General features: G+C 39.4%; 1 protein-coding gene and 1 long non-coding RNA gene across 4 annotated transcripts in view; one reads left to right on the top strand and one right to left on the bottom strand.

Annotated features, from left to right (window-relative positions):
- Positions 1–292: 292 nt before the first annotated feature.
- LOC111571712 (uncharacterized) lies at positions 293–13,174 on the top strand. Its single transcript, XR_008600819.1, has 5 exons — positions 293–491; positions 815–996; positions 2,063–2,140; positions 2,777–2,854; positions 8,762–13,174. It is a non-coding gene; the product is annotated as an uncharacterized LOC111571712 (long non-coding RNA).
- The window catches only part of LOC111571705 (rho GTPase-activating protein 6), an 82,974-nt gene continuing 71,735 nt past the window's right edge, over positions 11,609–22,847 (bottom strand). For 2 of the 3 annotated variants that reach the window (XM_035950364.2, XM_023275002.3), the window contains exons 8-14: positions 20,859–21,009; positions 20,624–20,772; positions 18,342–18,521; positions 17,321–17,412; positions 16,989–17,239; positions 15,824–15,895; positions 11,609–14,506 (exon numbers count right to left, since the gene is read on the bottom strand). In XM_035950364.2, coding sequence (XP_035806257.2) covers positions 13,980–14,506; positions 15,824–15,895; positions 16,989–17,239; positions 17,321–17,412; positions 18,342–18,521; positions 20,624–20,772; positions 20,859–21,009 — 1,422 coding nt within the window. In that variant the 3' untranslated portion in view covers positions 11,609–13,979. The remainder of the gene's footprint in view (positions 14,507–15,823; positions 15,896–16,988; positions 17,240–17,320; positions 17,413–18,341; positions 18,522–20,623; positions 20,773–20,858; positions 21,010–22,847) is intronic. The other variant, XM_035950365.2, reaches the window with a different exon arrangement.

Raw genomic sequence — 22,847 nt, 5'->3', positions numbered from 1 at the left:
GCGGAAGTTCGAATCTGTGAATACCTTTCCAACTTTACCGAGGTGAAACTTTTGCGATTCTTCCTGGGTTTTTTTTTCCCCTCTATGTCCTTTCCGGGGCTCCGTACAAATACTCCACCGCCGCATGTCTCCACTTTCACAGCAGAGTCCTGCACCGTGTCGACTGCTCGTGAGTACCAAGGTAAACTACAGATAACTATCCTGCTCAGTATCTACTCTTTGAGGGGTTAATACGACATTGATGTCGCGAGAGCGTGGCCTTGGAAGTGACGTCACTTCCAGCATCCAGACACCAGGTCAGAGAGTCAGAGGGATGTTGTCTTGGAAAATAGGGCAGCGACTTACCGGAGAAAAGTTATTAGCTTAAGATAACTCATTATAGATTTTACAAGTTAAACAGACATTCTGTAAATATTAATGTCCAGCTAACGTTACGTAACATATCGGTAGCTTCAGTTAATTGGGCCTCGTGCTAACTCAGTGTCGCTAACGTGAGTAAACTATTGATAGCATTAAGCTAATATCTGCACTCCATGTATGCATAACTGCTGACTGCATTTTCAGATATACATATACATGTCTACCTATCTATCTATACATTCAGCCTTTAAAAAGCCATTTTCAACTGGCCATTCAATAAATAGTTTGTATAAGTAAAGTCTGCAGTCAGGTGTCATTTGTTTATGCGTCACGTAAACATCCTGGAGAAAACACTGCTCTGTAACAGCAAGCACTTCAGAAATAAATACACCGTTGCCTGGAGCGCTGAACAGGTGACACTCATTAGAAATATAGCTCCTCTGCTGCCAAATAGGAAAAGAAAAACCAATAGGAAGCAGTGATTCTGCTCCACCAACCAACCAGCCAGTCGGTGCTGCCTCTCAGCATGACTATATACAGTTTTAAAAGCCGCCAGGTGAACGAGAGGTGAGGTGACCTCGGTGGAGTCGTACTTGGAAGGCCACATCAGAGGGTGAAGCATGAATACAGACGCCGGTGAGATGATGTTCCGGGAAACTACAAACAGGATCTTCCCACAGAAGCCAGCCGAGTTTCGAAGCTCATGTATTAGTTCATCAGCATTTAACTACAAGGAGCGTCGGTTTTGCTCACGTCAACATACAGCAGCATATTGTGGCACCCCGTTGCCTTTGTGTGCTTGGGGAGATTTGTGACAGCACACTAAAGCAAGCTAAACTAACAATCAGATGGTGGTGATGTTGAGGAGATGTTTGGCAAACATGCTCCCAATGAGCAGGAATCTGTTCAAAGTGAAATTTAAGGTCTGTAAATGACATTCACTTAGACTACTACACGTTTACAGTGTGCTGACACAGCTGACTAATTTAACAGCCCCTGAAGTGAACTCCTCATCTGCAATTTATAGTCTGAATGTTTAATTCAGCTACTATCATTTATTCAAGTAAATTTATGAATGACTTAACAGCGGTCAGTCGCGTACTTTCCCTCAACCCCCCACACACATGCTTGCAGTATGAATCATCAGAAAGATTTACAGGATATTGAGTAAAATTACAAAGAGTTTCAAGGTGAGCTCCTTCACATCTGGCTCAAAGTGTTGCATATGTACCGCATATGCTTTTATTTTCTGTAAGGAGGTAGTACATGCAGGCGGAGAGCTTTTTTTTTTTTTTTTTTTGCTGATATAAAGCTTTGGCAGCTAAAAAAGGTTGTGTTAAAATTATGACTGCTGATAAAACCCATGTCTACAAAACCAAAAAGCCCCATGCTTGAAGTTATGCCATTTAAGTCTGGCACTGTGACTCCCCCCTTGGAAGAAACTGAGATAACTGCCCTCCTGCTTGAAGTGTAGTTGGGGAGAAGTAGCAGAAGTAAAGGGATGTCATCAATTTGACAAAATAATCTCAACTCAACACCCGCTTGCTAGATTGCTCCTTGGCTTTAATCGCACCTGTCAAATGAGCAGAAGTCATTTGAATATAGTCTGCTGATAGAGAAAAGTAGCTAACCTAGTGGAGGATGTGCACCGTATACTGAGCCGGGCTTGATTCCAGTCCTTTGCTTTGTGTCATCCCTGCAGAAGAAGATTCAGAAGAAAAAGATTCAGAGGAAGATTCAGAAGAAGAAGATTCAGAAGAGGAAGATCCAGAATTCAAAGGTTAAGACAAAAAGGATTTTTTTTTTCATGTAAAAATAAATTATATATGCAACTTTAATACACAGCCGTGAATATGTAGGGGTTTAATCAATGACCTGAAAGGAACTTTAACCTAATTTGCTCAAACAACCATGTTCAAGGTGGAAACTCAAAAGAAATATCTATTTAAATAATACAACATATAATAATAGTGAGCGTGAGCTTGGCCATATCAGACTGAGTATGAGAGTAGAAGCAAAACTCCAGAGAGCACAAAATTCTATCATTCACAAATTCATTTGGAATCAAATAATGTGTTGTTCTCCTTTTCAAACATGACATGATCTCTCTTTAATCAAAACTTATTTACCATAACAATGATATTTTCCCACTCTCAGCCGTACTCTATTCCACAACAAGCTCAATGAATGTGCAAGACTGCATTGTGCAAGAGCCACCTGCCTATTAAAGATAAAGTTCTATAATTTCTTGCAAATGTATTCAGCATATATAGTGCCCATATGTATCACCACTTTATAGTTATGTTTTAACTGCAATGTTGCATGTACTTCACACATATTTGCCAATACTAGTTTTCAAAATGTGCCTGTTCAAGAGTTTTTTCATCTCATTTCCTTTTCCTCCCTTTTTCCCCAGCTGTCGTCTTTCTACTTAATTTAACTGACGGCTCATTGGCTGCACCTGTGCTGGTGTATTTAAGCGACCTGGAACCATGTGAGTACTAAGGGAGGAAAAGGGGAGTGAAAAGTTTGATTTGCTTTGTGTTTAATCTCAATTTGCAGGACTGTTTTTTGACACATTATTGCTCCTAAATTTTGTACTCTGTTAACCTTTTTTTATTTATTTCTTTTTTAAACTTATTACCCTTTGACTTGCTTTTTCAACTCCACTCCGCCAAGATGCTGCATTTTCTAGTACAAGACCGACAAGTGCTTTGTCAGCTTGCACAACAATGAAGCATGACCCCATTAAAAAGCCAGTTGAATGGAAAACAAAACAAATCAACTGTGGCAATTTATCTACGTGGGTTCCTCTTTTAGAACTGGGCCACACAGTCAGTTGACCGGCCTTTGGCTTTCTCTAATCTGCTGGGAAAGGCAGCGTGCGTGGATGCTGATGTGTGTGAACATGTGTACAGTATCCTCATGCTGTCCATTCCTGAGGGCAGATCTGTATTGTACTGTACATCATGGTTGGTTGGATAGTGACCTCCTGTCACATGGCTGCAGGGCTCTCATTGATGAACACACACTGCTAAAAATAAACCCTTGCAGCAGCTGTACTGTAGGTGTCAAGTCCACCTCTCTTTCCCTCCAAAGGACGCGAGGACAACTCAATTCAAATTTCCAACTCAAACTTTTATTTTCCTTTTAGTTGGTTGGTCATGATATTTCAATCGGTTGTAAACCTTTAAAGACAGAGAAACAAAGTTCACACCATCAAACACAGAACTAAAAAGTTGACATAATAGTCACTTAACCATTTAAATGAATCAATCACCTAAACCTTTTTAAACCAAATAAAGAATAACCAACATTTTAGTAAAGTTTTAACATTTAACAGAACATATATATTTTCTATATTTTTACTTAAACTCAAAATGAAACATCTTAATTCAAACTCTGACATAAAAATGGAGTAAATGCTGCAGGCTTTCATTAACCAATCACACAGTGAGCAGTTAACATAAACTTGGCCATATCAAGAAACATTTCAAACCACCAATAAAGCAAATAAACATTTCACCAACCATTGGCATCTTTGGACTGAATCCATGAGTGGACTTGGATCTTTTTTGTTCTTTCCTCGTGTCTTTCTCTTCTGAAGATTGTTTGGCTGACTGACTGAGCTTCCCCCAGTCCTTCCCAGGTGCTCTAAATCAGTGATCAGGTGTCAAGCACCAGGCGTCAGGTACCTCCTTGCTGCTACCAGTGCATTCTGGGAAGTGTAGTATTTAGATCCCATGTCCTGAGATTCAGGTCAACAGTAGGCCTGAATCATATTGATTACACATGTGCAACTTTCAATGCAAACAGCAGAAGTTTCTCAGATTTTTCAAGTTGCAAGTTGTCATTTTGACCCATCTGCACTCTGCATGATTTTAATGTTCTCTTCAATGGATCATATTTTTGTGGCTTTTTTTTCCCATCTGTGGCAGCACACATGGAGTTCAACTGGGGATTTTTTTGAATTTCTGACAATTTATCAAATTTTTCGGTTTGGTTTTGCTGCACCCAAACAATCATTATCCTCAACCAGTGAGGTTAGGATTCCATTTGGTTCCCTTTGCGAGTTAGCGGGACATCTTAGCGGCTGCATTTGATTTCAAAGTTTCATGGAATTTGGCTGAAAGTTGCACATAGTGATGGGTTTTTGAGTCACATCCAGGACTTTAAATACTTTAAGGTTGGCGCCATGTGGCATTTTCTTCCTAGCAACAAATCCCAGGAAGAAAAAACAACAATAATGAATTTGATGTGCAAAAATAGCGTGTGGAGCCTTTTTCCACAGAGGTGGTAAGCTTTTTCATTACCACACTTTCAGTTGCATCCTGGTGCGCTAATAACTGCAAATCTGTATTATTCCGCAGCTCAAAGTAGTCCCCAAGAAACATGCTATTTACTCCTATTTGAGTGACATTTTGCTGAAACCTACAGTGCCCAGATGTTTCATGAAATGAAACGTTTGCCACCCATTTTCAAGTAGCATGTTTTCAGTACAAACAAATGGGACTGCAGCTTAAGTGCCACAGAGAGCAAAGGGAAAGTACTGCAAATTGGTCTACCGCATTGTTGGTTTTGGTCTTTCTTGCAAGAAAATTTCTGAATATCAGCATTTTTATCTCTTGAACATTATAAAAGAGCATCTTTGGGCATGTTTTCCCATGAACCGCAGCACTTACATGAAAGAAAACAGGCATACTTTCCACATTAGCAGACAACTGTGTGCATATTGATGTTGACCCAGTTATTCAGAACTTTTTTTTTATTGACTTTACAGGATAGTGCAGGTTTGTTGGTGTCTGAGTACTTCTGAGGTGAAACTTGTTTCACTGTTAAGCCCCCTTTTAGTATCAATGTACATGAAAGAATGTTCTGTACTGCTGGGTGAATACATATTGATCCCTGTGTTTTGTTACTTTCCAAGGCAGCGATGTGTTTTTTATTCAGCAATGATTTGCAGATGGGATAATTCAGGTTAGAAACCTTTTGGCATGTTGAAACATTTCTATCTTCAGGCCAGGTTTTGGATCCTATGAAGCAACACATGACGAGAATGAACCAACTGTGCCTCCTAATGAGGTCCTTGTGGGTACGAATTCCTTTCAGGATGTGTGACCGTGTGTTTCTGCAAAAAAAAAAAAAAAAAAAAAAAAAAAAGCAGTGTTATGCATGCATAGCTCATTTTTTGTGCTCACTGCTTCACATTGGCCCTCTGAAATGTGATAAAAACTCAGTGAAATCCACATTTTAGTTTAGTGGCACTCCCGCCACGAGTGGGGCTGAACTCTTGCACCAGCAATTACAAGTGTCTCTGTGCAGATGAGTTCATGCATACCTATTTGTGCATGTGTGTTTTTCTGGCAAATAGTTTTTTTTTTTTTAGCTTGGCCAACAGGATAGCGTTACCGCGAGCCAAGTCATTAGCCACTGAAATAAAGCAGCTTTGTTTTGTTGTCATGGTCCACGAAATTCTATTTAAATGCCGGCTCCCTTCCAGAAACTGACAAAAAAAAAAAAAAAAGAAAGCAGAAGACATGCACTCGGTGTAGTATCTGAAACAAAACCGCTTCTGTGCCTTCACTGATCACAATTAATCAGAACCTCCTTAAGCAGAACATGACATGCTTATTTCAAACATCACTGGCACAGAGTCCATGGCAAAAGAGTAGAAAATGGAGCACACTGGTTAATTCACAGCCTTTAACTGCTGCATCCACATGCTGGCAAAAATTGCATTAAATGATTCATCAGCTGCAGTGGCACCCATGTTAAGACGATTTTGAACTACGCCTGTGGTCTGGAGCATGTTGGTCTGCAATACAGACACGAAACATGCTTTTTCGCAACATCATTAAACTTTTGGGATATAGAAAAAGAATCCTCCCTTCTCTTAGAGACGATGATAAACTCAGTTCTCCCTGGAGAAGCATGTTAGAGCCACACTTTAGCACAAATGAAGAGCTGAATTTGTTCGATATTTATACCTCTACTCCTGTACTTTTACCCTAAGAAATTTGCTTTTTTCCTGACATGTTGTTGGCCTTCTGGCATGAAATAATTCCTTGATTTGTCATGTTTCTTTGAGGTTGTCACAGGTCCATATTCCTTTGTTTCTGCTTATTAATGGTCGCGGCAACTCCAACTATTGGATTTATTATCCAATAGATTTAGATCCCTGCTCAACCAATTATCCAATGACAATTCCACACCTGGTTTTCGTTGAATACACTCCAATCCCAGGCTGAGTGTCAGTATCCATACTTTCATACTATATATTATGCCATAAAAATATTTAGTGTGTTCCAATGCATAGTATATCAAATGTAGTATGCCAAAAAAATACATTATAAGCATTTTCTGGCCTTTCTTACCCACAGTCCTCTGTGCAGTTACGTCACATTAGTGTTGTGCATGAGTATAAACAAGAACAACAGCATATTTTGCATTACACTCTGCAAATGTCCAAGTTGAAGATGCATTATTATAGCAAAGTAGTATGTCCTGGTTGTATACAGGCTGCATGAAACTATGTACTTCGTGAGGCCAGCAGTAGTTTGTACGACATAGCCCCAATCTCCACCTTCATGGACTCACTGACTTGTCCTCTTGTCAAATCAATTGCAAAATTTCTCTGATTTGGACCCAGCTGTGCGCCCTGTCCAGATTTCCTTAAGGAACTTGCCCATAGTTCTTTCCAAAATCAGTGACATATAAAGGTGATTGTCCTGCTCCCCACAAAATGTACACAAGTCAAGCATGGATGGTGTCCAAAAGGAGATTTATCTGTAGGTTGGTCATTAATTACATGTTTGGAAAGTTGTTTGTACTTTCAGTCACCTGTCTCAATAGGATTTACAGTTGTTTGTGGTTTTCCTGACTTTTGATGGCGATGCATTGTTTCCAAGCAACATGTGCTGCCACAACACTGCGTACCGTTGCTTCTTTTTATACAATTTCTCTCAAGAACTGCAGCTGCGATGTGATTTAAAGTCTATGAAAGTTTAGTGCTTTAGGGTGGAGATTGTGATTGAGAATATATCCACTTTGATGGAGACACAATAGTGTTCAAACTTTAGTCTGTTAGTGCAATTAAAGGCTGGAAATGTGTTGTCCTCAAGCTGAGAAACCCATGTTTTACCTGCATTTTTCTTAAAAATGTGCAGCAAACCACATTTTTTTTCCACAGCTCCTAACTTTAATTTGTATTGTCAGCAATGGATGGCAGAATTTATGTGAATTTCCTCTGATAAACTAGTAAAAGAGTCGAAGTAGAAAGATGTAGCTGGCAAAGGGAAGAAAAATACAACAAACACAAAGGTCCTCGGGTTGAGTTGCAAGAAAAGAGATTTTAATTACTTTCCAAAGTTTCCAAACTCGAGTTGATCAGAACTCCCGATAACCTGCAAGAAAGAAAGAAAGTGGAATTAAGAGGAAATGAAAACCGGCCACCTCGGGTCTGTTTCTTTCGAAATTTCACTTCTGAGAAATTAACTTTATTCTCATTATTCCCCGAGCCTATTAAGAGGAGTGAGACAAAGCAGGCGTTCACACTGCACATTGTCTGTGTTTCAATTATTACCGCATACCTGATTGTCAGTCACACGTAATCTCTCCAGTTAAACACCCAAATGCTCAGCCATTAACTTTTCCCAATGTGTCTAATGTTCTGCTAGCGGTTGATTTTGCTTCTCTGGGGGTCTGTAAGGTGGTTTAATTTGCTATCAGGCAGAGCTGAAGGAAAATTGAAAGCAAAAAGCCATGAAGTCTTTGTAATCTCCTCTTTTTTTACCCCCTTATTCTTTTTCCCCCCTTTTCTCTTTCCATCGCAAAACCATTTAACACCTGTCTTTCCATTTTTTCTTTCATTTGTCACCTTCCTTAACTAGTTTTTGGCGACATGCAATGAAGAAAAAGATAAACAGTAGTTAATTTAGCCCCTGAAAGATACAGGTCTATCAAAAAGCAGGCTCTTGTCTGACCTCTAGTGACCAAATTGAAGCATTACATCATATTTCACACAAATCAGTTGAATATTCCTCAAGGATCAGTTTTAATCAAGGACAGTTGCTCAAGGAATGAAGAAGAGTGTCAGTTTGGCTGCCAAAAAATTCAGAAAGAACTGGGTTAATCGAGTCTTTGCTGTTTTTGGAGTTCCCCTGCAAGATGGTGACATAATTTTTTTTTGCCACAAGAAGCTGTGTGATTTCATGATTCGATGATGGTCATGGAAAACACCACCTCAGCACGAGTGCATTTGCTTGTTCAGCTGAATGCTTGAGATCTGCTGACTTATGAGCATATTTGAACCAACTTTGACCGTTTATCAGGAAGCACGTTTGCACTCTTGTCCCAGACTTGTTGACTGGCTTTACCACCCTGTTTTTTTTTTTTTTTTCAGATATGGCTCTTCTAACCACCATCTGACATTTCCCCATTGCTCACTAGACCACCATCTTTATTCTCTGCACCGCTTCACTCCCAGACATGTACTTCTCAAGTGTAATAAAGGGGTTTACGCGCCATAGCCCAACCGCCGTACTCTGCTCTGTCAGGTTTTTGAAGGGGAGGCTTTGAAACTCATGCCTCAGTTTGACATTTACGGTCGAGCAACTCGGAGCTGCTTTTTTTTTTTTTTAGGTTGTCCTTGCATCTCCAACGGATAGATAAGGGGTATGAGGATGACATCTTTTTCTCAGACCTCCTTTCTCCTGTTGCTTTTCTGCTGGCTTGGCGGCTGACTTCTAGCTCGTAGCGCATCACAATCTGCACTCTCTCGACTTTGATCTCCTTCTGGAGCCAAAAATCTGCCAAAACAACAGAGACAAGGCTTGCATACAGTCGCACTGCCTTGTGTGTTCACCATTTTTCCCCCAACACTGACTGTTTTCCTGGGCTGCACAGTGGCTTGGTGGTTAGCACTTTCACTTTGTAGCTAGAAGATCCCGATTTGCGTCCTGACGTTCCTGGCTCTTTCTGCATTAAGTTTGCATGTTCTCCCTGTGCATGTGTGGATTTTCTCCAGATTCTTCCTCCTGATGAAGAAAATACCAGACGTTTTGCTACAGATACTCTTTTGCTACAGAAACTTACTTATTTGCAATTGTTCGCCAGACTCCTTGATTCAATTACCCTTTTGTTCTGTTGTCTTATCCTCTTATCACTGATTAGCAACCAGACACAAATTAACCACTATTCACCTTGGTAGTTACCTACAGCCCCCTCCCTACCCTTTGATCCATCCTGTGACATTCCTATAAAAAGTGTACCCCGAAAATGTTCTGGGTCGACTTACCTTTGCAGACACATACTCCATGTCAGTAAATCTACCATCTTACCAGAAATACCAATAAAACACACCACTACAGCAAACCTCAAAGGATTAAGAGTGAAATTTCTTCAACACTCTCACAGTCCAAAAACATGCTGAGGTCAATTGATAACTCTAAATTGTCCATAGATGTGAATGCGAGTGTGATTGTTTGTCTGTATATGTAGACCAGCGATAGACTGGTGACCTGTTCTGTCCCCCATGACCCTAATGAGAATTATGCAATGTATAGATCATGGACGGATGAATGTTTTCCCCCTCAGTTTTAAATGGAAAATCTGATTTGCATTCATAAAGTTTTTCAAATGAAAAATGCCTCTTTAGCGTATAATGAAAGCCGTCTTGAAAAAGAAAGGTTCCACTCATCTTTTATAAATGCAAACCCTGATTAGTAAGTGCACTTTGTGTGACAAGGGAATAAGAGCTGTGTGAATGCTTGCTTGAGTGGATCACTAAAGGAGAAAAAGTGTAAAAATTACACTGCAGTAGCCACACACGTTACACAAACAATCATGCGAAGCCACCCACGAGCAAAAAGTACCCCAGTTAGCCTCGAACTAACTTGAAAGAGCTTTTTCCTTGCAGGCACTCAGAACTTGTGGTATTGCAGGAGTCTGTAACAAGTAGCAAGTTTTGACTTTAAAAGCAATGGTGTGAGGTACATTTATAGAAAACATAACCGCACAGCTGTATAGACTATGTACTGTAGAAAGGGGAATAGAACATTACAGCAAAATTACTTGTTTCATTTGCAAACTAGAAGGTTCTGCTCCAGTTGAAATGATCATTTCTTTTTATGCTGCAAACTAAAGATAACAACAGTGGCTAAAAAATATTGCAGTTCTATTAAAGTTGAGGTTTGGCAGTCTATTTTGGTGTCATTGGGCAAAAAATACGTACAAACCTTTCAGCATGTTGTAATTCGAGCGGTCTGAGATGAAACTCCACACCTCCTCCTGGCTTCATTTTCAGGCTTTAGAAAATCTAATGTGTGGCAGATTTTAGCCAATCACAGGTCTTTTTACTCAGGATGTGACCTGCAGACAACATCAACAAACAACAACAACAACAGTGAGACTAGGACTGGTGAAATCAGTGCTAAGGAAAAAGTTGCAGGAGAATGGTTGTATATTTTTTCCATTTAATTTTCTTATTTTGATGGCTTCTCTGCCATCACACACAGCTATGGACATGGATAAGCTGATTCTATAAATACAGAGTCTATAGAGTATTAGTCTAAGATGTTATGTAACCAATAATTTGCTATTTCATTGTATTTTATGCCAACCTGTTCTTCTCCTGTGTCAGTAATAATGCACATGTATAAATAGTGGTGCTGTCGCCGTATCAGATCTTTACTGTACGATGAAATACAAAGTCTTCTCTCTCTTCTCATCACTTCATCTGCCTCTCTTCTTACTGTGATGCACCCATCACTTTGCTACAGGGTCAGTCTGGACTCATCAGACCACATTTGTTCCTCCAAGCTGATGGTTCACCGCTATCCTTCAGGTTTTTTTTTTTTTTTTTTTAATGTGTTAGACATTTCTTGACTTGATTCTTTACCTGATTCTTAACCTGAACCTGAAATCTCCTTAGTTGTTTTCTTTGCTTTGATGCAGGCCAATAATTTCACGCATCTGAGACAGATTAATATCCTTTCCATGACCACAGGATGTGTCTTCCTACATGGTTGTTGAAGAAATGAGAAGCTCCTCTCTGCATCAGCTATGGTTAATTGAGTTGCTGCAGCTGAAACGTATTCATCACTGCAGTAATTATCCGATGGAAAGCTCTTACCAATTTGCTCAGCTAAATCCAGGTGGTGACTTTTTAAAAATTTTTTGTCCAAGCAGTGTATAAGTTGTATACATAATGGCTAGTCACCTTCCAAAATATCCAGTCCAACAACAGACGTAAACTTTATCATATTTAATTCCATTGTAGCATATTGATGATGACACGCAAGTACAAAAGCAATTACAAGACATTCCATTACAACTTGGACCCAGTAAACCCCACTGAAATATAAAACAACAAAATGAAAGGAAAAAAAACCAAAACAAAACACCATAGCACTAAGTTTGTTTCATAGTGAAGTCAATAAGACAAACATTAACATGTTGATTTGGGGGGAAAACTAGGACCATGAGGGTTACTGTCTTTTTTATTTATTATTTTTATCTTCTTGAATAAAAAACTGTTATATAGTATTTATATATTACAACACTCGACAGAAAACAAAGTAATACATATAAAAAAAAAAAATCACAAAATATGAACCTTGAACAATACATGGAGAAACGACTTTTAAGAGTGGGACCGATGGCACGTCTATTTCCTTTCATTGATTTGCACATTTTCACAAAAGGTGCTTAAAATCACAAGCTTTTATTCTAAACGGAGCATGGATGGATGGATGGATTCCCATGGAAACAGTGAGAAGCAGAAATATTCCATTGTGCATGATCTGACAGTAGATGGCGCCACAGCCCTTCAAACAAACCCTCCTAGTCTTCCATTGTCTTCTCAAAGTGACAAAGAAAAAAAGATGTCAAATTTCGTTCTTTTCCCAACATTTAATGCTGAAACGGCTTCCTATCTTTATACGAGCAAATACTACACCTTAGCTGAAGAAAATGTGACATATTTGCCAGCAAATACCCACTTGACTGTGACATCTGAGAGGAGGTGGACAGGTTGGCCGTGGGTGGAGATTATTAAAATATTCAGAAAGTACATTTCCACCTGCATCAGCAATGCCACTGAGACTTTTAAGTGAGGGGAAAAAAAACACATGGAAACTTTCTTATTCTTTAGCACCACAGTTGGACCACTAATGAATTGTGACACTTCTATGAATCTTTTAGGGAAAATTCATAAAAGCCTCCCAGGTCCATACCTAGTTGGTATATTCAGTCATTCATACTAAGGTATTACTGTGAATATCATCATACTGTGTGAGAGCTGACGTTGATAGTTTTTGATTAGGTTATGATAGTAGCAACATGAATACTTTCAGTAGAAATTTCTATTAAATAACACCTTCAAATAATTTGTGGCTTTTTGAACGTTTTTAAGAGTAAATAGATCAAATTGTCTACGTCAGCTTCATCAATGTTCCCGCTAAGAATTATTTGAACATACTATTTGCCATATATCTAATTTCCAGACTTAACACTGACTCTGGCATGCATACAAACTTACCACTGTGGGTGACTGAGGCGTCATCTTAATTAAAGAGCCCATATGCAAATTGTCAAGTTCAGAATTTTATGTTTGGGGTCTCCTGGAAAATGTCTGTGATCTTTAATGTTCAAAAAACTTTTTTTTTTTTTTCAATTGGAAATTCAGTCTTCCTAACCTAGCGTGCTGAAATTATCGCCAAAAACCTGCCAATGTCCTAGCTCTTGTGTCTTATATTGTGGATGAAATATACACAACTTTACGACAGATATCCTGGAGTGAAAAAGATTTTGAAAGTTTAAATTAAAAAAAAAAAAAAAAAAAAAAAAAAAAAGAGAGACTTTGGCTCAATATTCCTGCACTACAGCAGGTGGCAAGAGCGCATAAAGTAGAAGCAAACTTACAGCTGAGTGCTTTATAATTAAGCGTTTTGCCGGAAGTGAAGCATTTTACATTCAATATTACAGACAAAAGCAGCAGTCTGACAAACACCAACATCTAGACTGCCAGTTAAGGGGTTGACTTAGGTTTAGGTAGATACTTATAGGCAAATTATATACTTTACATATCAATTTACATATATTGTTTACGTATGTATGTCAACAATTTGTGTATACACAGATATATACACTCAAATGTAATCATCACTGAAAAGTTATTCGACATTTGATCTTTGTCGAAAGACGTGGCTGAATTACATTAATAGTATGCACACACACAAAAAACATTTAGCAGCAATTACTAACGCGTACATCTTAGTGTCTGTATGGTGAAAAAAATGATGCCATGAAAGTGTTTTCCTACCATTCTCCTTTGAGAAATGAAGACTAAAGTCAGAATAGAAACATTCTGAAAGGATCACTTTTTGAGGTATTTCTGGTGGGCATTTTTTCTCTTTTTACAATGCTCCATTATGAACAAAACATATGGGCCTATATAGGAACAGAAGCAACTTTTTTTTTTTTTCAAACATCTGTACAAAACGAGAAATACTAGTGGCTCTTGGATGTAAAAGTCTGTATGAGGCAGCAGCTGCACACGTAAACAACGAACGCTGGAGATGGGGGGGGGGGATCCACGGACGAACAGGCAAGCTGAGAGATCACACCAGTGTTTCCGGCAGTGTGTCGGCATTGTCTGAGGATAGCAGTTGCCAGATCTGCCAGCGGTCCCTCTGCCAGTCCTGCCACTCTGGACTCTGCGGCACCATTTGGGCGTCCGTTGTGGAGTTACTCTGCATTGCGCTCGGCTTCCCGTGCTGCAGGGGGGGCTGCGGAGCCGTCGCGAGCAGAGGCGAGCTCTGCGAGCTAGCCAGTCGATGGTGGGCGTTGTAAGGCGGAGGAGGGCCGCCTTCGCCAGCATTCACCCCACCTTGAGGTCGGGAGTTCCCCCGCTGGAGGCCCTGCATGCTGTTGAGGTGTGCAGTCATGGAGGGGTTGATGTTTAGCTGCAGGCGCGTCCGCCCCGACTCCACGTGTGGGGTGGTGCACACTCGGGTGACTGGCGGGTGGGGTCTGCACTCCGTCTGAGTCCGTTGTACCGTTGTCTGCTGCCTGCCGTCACCATGGAGTCCATCAAGACCTTCCTGTGAGCTGCGGGAGCTTCCTTCTGACATGTTGCCATGGGAACCTAGAAACAGAGCATCACTACATCAGTGGGTTTATTGTTAATGAATAACAAGGGAACAAACAACATTACTAAACAGAAGCAGTTTGCATTTCATGACAAGCAAATCTGACTAAAACCTAGAGAGGAGTCAATATATAATTGTGGGACTTTTTGTACCATAGTTGACATTTTTGCTGTTTTCAGGCCTAAGATTAACGTTGCCGCCTATAAACAAACACCACATGGCATTTTTACAGAAAGATTCTTCTAAATATTAACTATACAATTTAGTAAAATTGAAATTGAAAGTTATTTATAAAGATACTGTAGTAAACATGTTGACATGCCATAAATCCACACTTGACTCACACACTACGTTATATTAAATAACTCAGAAAGCCTTGGAGTCTTGCCAGTCTTTTCTGAGGAGGAAATGACATCATGTGGAGCAGGTCATGTGATCTGGAATTAACACACTTCCTTGAGAGGTGTTTTTGTAATAGGTGACTTAGTTGAAAGCGATTTCTCGGACACAGATACAATTTGTTATTTCCCATATAAACTTTGATACATTGCCAAAAAAGAAATATCTGTCATGATTATCTCCACTTAATACAAAGAACACAATCAAAAAAAATTTGAATAAGCTCATTTTATTATTGTTTAACTAATTAGAAGGTGGTTGTTATTAAATTGGGATGGTTATTTAGTTGACATTTTAATGATATACAGTCATTTTTTTTATTAATAAGTGATTGTTTTCACAATAAATAATAGTGGAATTTGTAAAGACATGACCATAATGAACATAAAAAACATTATTTTTTTTTACTTTTAAAAAAATGCATGCAAGATATAAAGATATATCCCATGGACTTCAAAAGTCCCTCAATTATATACTGACTCATAGAATGATTTTTTGGGGTTCACTGAACTAATATTCTGCAGAATTTGGTAAAAACACCACTTTAAAGTGATCCTTGATTATTGAACAACTGCAGCTTTTCATTGCTGAAATCAATCAAAACTGAATTTGAATTCATTTTAAACTATAAATTATTCATAATCAGTCTAGTTGCACACATTTCTGCCCATAGTTGTCTGTCCTCCCAGCTTGCTGATTAGTAGAGTGCATTCACCTGATGTCACCGGTGCAAACAACTGCCCACTCAGACGAGCACTCTGGTTTCTGATGAGCTGCAGTGAAACTCACAAGGCTTAGTTAATCGGTGCTGCTCCTTGATTTTTGTTCCTCCCTTGCTGTTAATAGGCGTCAGGCCCATCCTGCTCTGCCTCATTAACCACCGAGCCCCTGAGCTGCTTTTTAGAAGTGTTTACCTGTATATGTTTGGCTCTTCAGTGCTGGCTTCAGGGTACTGTGCCATGTGCCCCAAATGTTAGCATGCTCCTCTGAAAGAAGCAAAAGAGTGGTCAATTATTGAATTATACCGCAGCAAAAGGCACATTTTGCATGAAGAGTCTTGCATCTACAGGCAAAAACATAGCAGAGCCAGTCAGTTTCTGAGATTTCGAATGTGTCTTTTTCCACACAAGTGGAAAACAAACATCCAAAATACACATTTAGGCGGCTATTTTAGGACACTGAATATGCAAATATTTATTGATACAATCAAACATCCAATTTCAGAAAATGTTGCAATACAAAGAAGTATTTTAAGCTAAGTAATCAATTCGACAGGTTTGTTCATATATCAACTCATAGTCTGATTTATTGGACATTTTGTGGAAAAAATGTACAATTTTTTTCTCTTTTTGTTGACTGTATTTTCTGCATTATGGAGTGATTAAAAAAGTATATTCAACATCCACTCTGCAACATCTGTTGATTCTAATATGTCAACAAAATGAACGCAGAATGATATACTTGATTGTACCCAATATTCAGGTTTCTGTTCTGGAAATTTATGCAAAATAGCGATATTTAATAATATAATCCTTCATTTCTGGATTTAAATATACAACTTCAGACAGCTTGTTTCCAATTTACAAAATAATACTAATAAAGTGTGGAATTTGATGTATTTTAAGACTGTTTTCTAAAAATCACTGCTCTAAATGAGGATTCTACACTTTAGCCACACTTAAATTTCCCAAACTTTAGTTTTAATCGTCTAAAATTCCAAAATGTAAAGTAAAATTCCTATTTTCTGAAGGTTTGTACCAAAGACTTTGGTCTTAAATCATTCATAAAAGATTTTATTATATCATTTTATTTAGATTTTTCTTCGTTATTGACAATATTGATAACAATATCCAAAATCATGCAGGTAAAATACATAAATCTTAAGTATGAACAAAATAAAACAAGAATTTTGAACCTCCAACGCTCTGATTCCTGTTTTGGAAATTTTTGCAAATTTGTCCACGCTTACTGAGATACAAAATGTCAGGACGCTTGTAATACAGAAATCAGTTGGGGACGTTTATGGTCATATCTGTTGAATTTCAGTCCACATATCAGTCTAGATCATGGTCAGCTCACCTTTGGAGCCCCAGGAGTCGGCACCAGGGTCTCTATTCCATCCGGCCACCTGCCCTACCAGAGAGTACTGTTCTGGGACCCGGAAGAGCTGTTCGCTAGCCGGGCTTCCTGTTTCTCCTCGCCTCTCGCTTAGTACCGGGGAGTTGTTGTCATACGGAGACACTTCGCCACTGGACGCCTTGTTAGAGTCGCTAGATGACCGTCGCTCGCTGAGGTTGAAGGTCTCTTCTGCTTGCAACAGATCAGGACTCCTGTAGGGGGAAAAAAATCACAATGAATAATGGAAGATAGGAGGTAAAAAACGCAAGATCGCATGTGTGTCTGTTACTCACTGTGAGGCTTTTCTCCTCAGAAGGTAGTCCACCACATCTGGATCGGTTTCCAGTAGGCTCATCAAAACCTCATTTTGCAAATCAGGAGGTACCTAAAACACATATTCCCGCATAAATTACAGGTTCCTAATCATTAAAACATACTCTTTTGTATTTCTTTTTCTTTTACCAACAAGAAATGAGCACTTTCTTCACTCAGTCTGATCTCCTAATCATCAGATTTTAATGCTTATTTGACACAGATTAAGATGGAGAACACGGTCCAGAAAGCCAAATAATTCCCATCCTCAACTGCTTTCAAAGTACAACTTTCCAGATCTCAAACAAATTCAGACCTAAGCAGGTTACAAAACAACTTTCAGGTGTCATTCACAGAACTTGAGCTGCCTACAAGTCTGTTTTTACTGACTAAGACTGAACAAGTCAGCCCCAATTCACTGTATGCGATTAATAACTCCTCATTGGCTTACAGCAGGAATGTAAGCCTCAGGGGGAACAGCAGTGGCAGATTACAAAACATTACGGTTTAAGGTTTCAGACCTGAAATGACCCAAACATGACTGTGTTCCTCTTTGAGGATCCCAGAAACAGAAAAGAACAAAAGCAACTGATGAGGCATTAAACTGTGCCAGAGGATTTCACGCTTCAGTGTTCTATTCTGTTTTTATTTTGGAAAGAACCAGTTCAAGTATCTGGATGAAAAGTTCTTGATGTTACTGTCAGCTAACAGGCTTGACTGCCTTTGTACTTTATTGTTACATTAAGACTTCAGAAGTGATTCTACCCACAAACACTCCTCATCTTTCACCTCTGTGGAGTCTTTTCCTGCCCCTTCTGTCTTGCTGCTAAACCAGGCTCAGCTCTATTTTCATTAACTAAGACACAGGCATTGTCTGCTAAGCCAGAGAGGATCGTCTTACTTTAAGCCTACACAGGAATGTGTGAGGGCAGTGTGCAATGTGAGGCCATTGAGCAGAGAAAGAAGAGCAAACGGACGAAAAAGTAGAAAACCACGACTGACCATGAAGAGCGTATGGTAGCTAGCGATCATCCTCTGCAGCACGGCGATGACAGCAGTGCTCTCCTCGGCCCTGGCCGAGCTCTGGACGCTGAACTCCTTGTCAGAGCTCTTCTGTTTGTGGAGCAGGTTGGGGCCGAAGATAGTGGCGAGATTTAGAGACGTCATCTTGTTCCCTGTGATCTGTAATTAGGACACAAAAATGTACAACCCTGTTAATGCTCAATCATCAGACTCCTTCTTCTGCTCTTTTCCCAGTGGTTTCTGATCAACCAGAATTAATTTTAAAAACCTAAATGGGCACAAAAAGTGTTCCTAAACAAAGTAAGTTGTCTGTAATTGTAATATGCCGTTGCTACCTTCCATCCGTTAGCGATTTTGCCGTTAAGGATTGCAAAACTGTTGCATATCATTGCTGACATTGAGCGAGAGATGGAATACATCCTGCATAGATCACCAGTCCATCACAGGAACTACATGAATTTGCTGATTCAAAGTCATTGCAATGATTTACCAGTATGTTAGGGTCACAACACTTACTAATTAGCTCTAATCAATAGACACAAGCGATTGGTTTATGGTTTCAGATGATGCTGCAAGATTTGTGTATGTTGTGCGGGTTTAACCTGCAGGACAGGAAAAATCTCAGATTTTTTAAGTGTAATGTGCATTAATTTTTCATTTCTGTTTTCGAAATTGAAAGTTGTACCACAGAACTGCCCTTCATCTTGCAAAGTCTGCATCGTAGGAGATACCAGGCGCCATTTTCCTCCCTTATGAGGAGAAAATTCAGTCATTGATCAAATCCCTTGAAACTCATCTCTGAGTATCAAAGTTACATGTTTAGAATTGTTTTTCCATGAAAACATATCTTCCTGCCTTCAAATCACTTAGACATAACTCAACACTGTTGCTTCTTCTAGAATATCCTTTTCCAAGAAGTTCCTGCCTCTCTTTCTTCACCCATCTTCCCCCACTTGCTGCATCTCGAGAACACCAGATCACCTTCAACTTTGCTCAAACATTGTAAAACTACTCTACTTTCAGAGATTGTCATCACTTTCAGGTTGGAAATGCTCAGCAGTGGCATGACTTATTTCACTCATGATGTGTCTTCCAGCAAATAAAAGCAGTCACCAGAAGCAGTCTAAAGGCAAACCGTAGAAAAAGTACTACAGAGATGAGCAGTCTTTAATGTAATTTCTCTGCTTCCTACTAATTCTTCCTTGATTCCCTTTCTCCTCCAGTTCCCTCCTACATCTCTCTTCCATCCTTTCAAGCAGATTTTCTCACCTTTCCCTTCCAACATCCACACCTCTCATCACATCCCCCTCTCTCTTTTTGTCACTTAGAGCAAAAGATGGATAAAAATTGGCGTCATGGGGTTTATTAACATGAGAAAGTGCTGGAGTGTATGACAGCTGCCGCTGTTTCTGCTAGATTTGGGTGATGGTGCATATCCTGTGACACAATTAGCATCTAAAATTGCAAACCCCGCAGAGCTTGGACAGCTTTTAAAGTTATGAATTCTCCGTTCGAACTCTCGCCCAGTTTCCTCCCTTTCCTCTCCCAGTCCCAGCGGAACGATGGGAGTCACAAGCAGCCAAAAAGTACTGACGTGTTGTCCTAGCCAAGCGAGAAACAGTCTGACTGTCACAGTCTCAGAGACAGATAGTTGTCAACTGTTGTCTCGTCTATCGTTGTATTGGCAAGATTCCCTAAGTGGCTTAGAACAAACTATAATAATGGTTCATTGTGGATTTTTGCCCATGCAGTGTTTCCTGCAATCCCTAAAAGCACAGTCCTTACCCCCATCAAGGGTAGCACTGTCTTGTCTGTAGTAATACTAACTGTATTGTATTCCAGTGTTGACCCATGGCTTTACTATAGCCCTGAAGAATTTGTTTTAGATTGCAATCATTCTGAGCAGAACCGGAGAATATTTTCAAGTTAAATACCCTCATGCTACTCCAGGTGTTTGAGGAAGACAGAGAAATATTGACTTAGTTTGCAAGACTTCCCCAACTTGAGGTGTTTTCTGGCGTTTAGAGAAGTTGTTTCCTTGTACAGGTATTAAAAGTGGAAAAGCTAAGTTCTAGCCTCATCTTGCAGTGTGCAGATTTGGAGAGTAAATACAGCTGTTAACATCTTACATCAGTGTTTGTGCTGTTTCAGGCACCACTTCTTATCACCTCTTTGGTAATTTCCTCCCAATGAGGTGGAACCAAAAGCTGCCCAAAGGCTGTTTTTCGGACTCAAATATTTTCCTTGTGTTCGCCGCTCACCTCCTGTCCGTCTTTGTCCTGCTGGTCGTGGGCATGGTCGGCCACGGTGGACAAGAACTCCAAGAGACGGTGAAAGGTGTCGCTGTTGCATGCTGGGAGCAGGTAGACCAGGAGTTGAGTGACGCTTTGCTGCTCGTCGGAGTCCAACACTGCAGCCCAGATTAGAATGGATTGGGTGAGAAAAGAGGAAATACAGCAAAGAAACAGAGGTGAAAGACGGGGAAAAGATGCTTACATGTGGTGTTAATGAAGGCCGTGTACAGCTCCTTGGTGAGAAGAGGGTCGGGCATGTCTCTGAGGAACTCTTTCAGTAGAGCAGCCACGTCGTGAATGCTGTGCTCCTCATCCAGCTGGACATCAATGCCTCGATCAAACTCCTCACGTAGCTGAGGAACAAGACGGAAAGGGAGGAAGAGAGGAAGAAGGGAGTTTAGAAACATCCTACGGACTTAACAATGGACATTATATTCCAAGTAGTGCACACAACCACACACACTCCCTTCCTGCTGGTCCTCCTGGTAGATTCAAACTAGTTTTACCAGTTTGGATTGCAGTCTTTGCAACCTTTGGGTGACCTCCAGAGAATTACTAAGCCTATTCTTGACCATGATGATGTGCACGTTCACTTATATGCCAGTTTTCACATTAATAAATTCCAATTTCACCATAAGCTGACATTGGATAGTATCAACACAGACCAGCAGAGAATGCAAAATGGAGATTTATTTTACACTCGCCTCACATAATATACAAATGTGGGAATACAAACTATTTCATTTAGTGAGTTTATAATAAAGGTGAGGTCTTATAAACATAAAAAGAGGTAGAGTGGTCCATCTAAGTAATATTGTTCTATTTATTTAAGTGTGTAAATGGCAGAAAAAAGAACTGAAAAAAACAGATTTTTATACACAGAAAGTTGAGCTGTGGTTTGCGGGCAAAAGATCAGTACGTCAGTGATGAAAGGAATTGTGCAATGAAATTACTTTCATCATTACCAGGCAGCTGCAACTGATTTTTAAGAGATATATGAGTGCAAATGTTTTTTTTTTTTTTTTTTTTCTGGATTAATCAGAACCAGAACATTAAGGAAAATCTCTGAATTCCCTTCCAAAGAAAGTGACATGCAAAAGAGACGAGCAGTTTGTGGACCTTTTTGCTACTTGTTACATTTTTACCCACTGTATGCTCAATGACTTAGTACCCCCAGCAGCAGAGGTGATATTATGCCAATTTGAAGTTCCTAGTTTGATCTGAAAGCACTTAATTTTGCATTGCCATGAATGCACCTCAGAGGTATTTTTCATCACATTTTTCTTGTTTGACTAATGCCCTTGGCTTTGCTTTTTGCTCCTGTCACATTTTTACTCAGTGTTGGCTCTTTTTTTTACTGAAATATAAAGTCAAACATCTCTATGGAAACACTACAGCCATGGCTAGAAGTACTCAGAAACTTGTATTGTGCAATATACTAAAGTATTAATGCCAATTTTTCTTTGCTTTCGAAAGTTTTTTTTTTTTTTTTTTTTTGTTTTTACAGAATCTGATTAGTTCATGTGTTTTAACTTTTTACAAAAAAATTGGACTTGTAGAACAAATTAATTTTGATTAAAAGTGACAATTTTAGGCTTAGATTGGGGTAATTTTCTCGACAGAACAGTACACCATAGATAAGTAACTCAAGGACCATTAGAAAGTTAAAAATCTAATGCTAATCTGATGAGAACTTACAGTGGGTTTTGGAGTTCATTGGGTTGTAGCGTGCTGATGGTGTCCATGAGAACACAATAAATACCATTTTGTAGATGTCTATTGCAGAGCTGACCGATAAATTGTATATTAATCCTCATCATAATATAAAAATGTGCAATAAACACATGGCAAAACACTGCCAAAATGCAATAAAGATGAAAAATCTTATTAAATCCGCCATGCATTCCCATTTTGCAGGCAACATTTGACCTATTTGGTAGAATCATGAGATATGTGGGCTATGCATTTACTATATTTGGCAAATAAGATAAAGTTAACGAATTGGTGTCTATTTGTTTCTGAGAAAAGCAAAGAATAAAAAGTTTTGATTGCGTTTCGAGAACTCTAACCCTACCACTAAGGAAGCATGGGAGATCAAACTTTATTTCTCATTGAAATTATGTCTTGTTTAAATGCATATTCTGTTATTTTTTGAGCATCCATGTGCATTTTTTTCAGTAAAAGCTAAGAT

This window comes from Amphiprion ocellaris, chromosome 24, assembly GCF_022539595.1.
Source record: "Amphiprion ocellaris isolate individual 3 ecotype Okinawa chromosome 24, ASM2253959v1, whole genome shotgun sequence".
Lineage (NCBI taxonomy): Eukaryota > Metazoa > Chordata > Actinopteri > Pomacentridae > Amphiprion > Amphiprion ocellaris.
The sequence above is the reverse complement of the archived record's forward strand: the minus strand, read 5'-3'. Positions and strand labels throughout refer to the sequence as shown.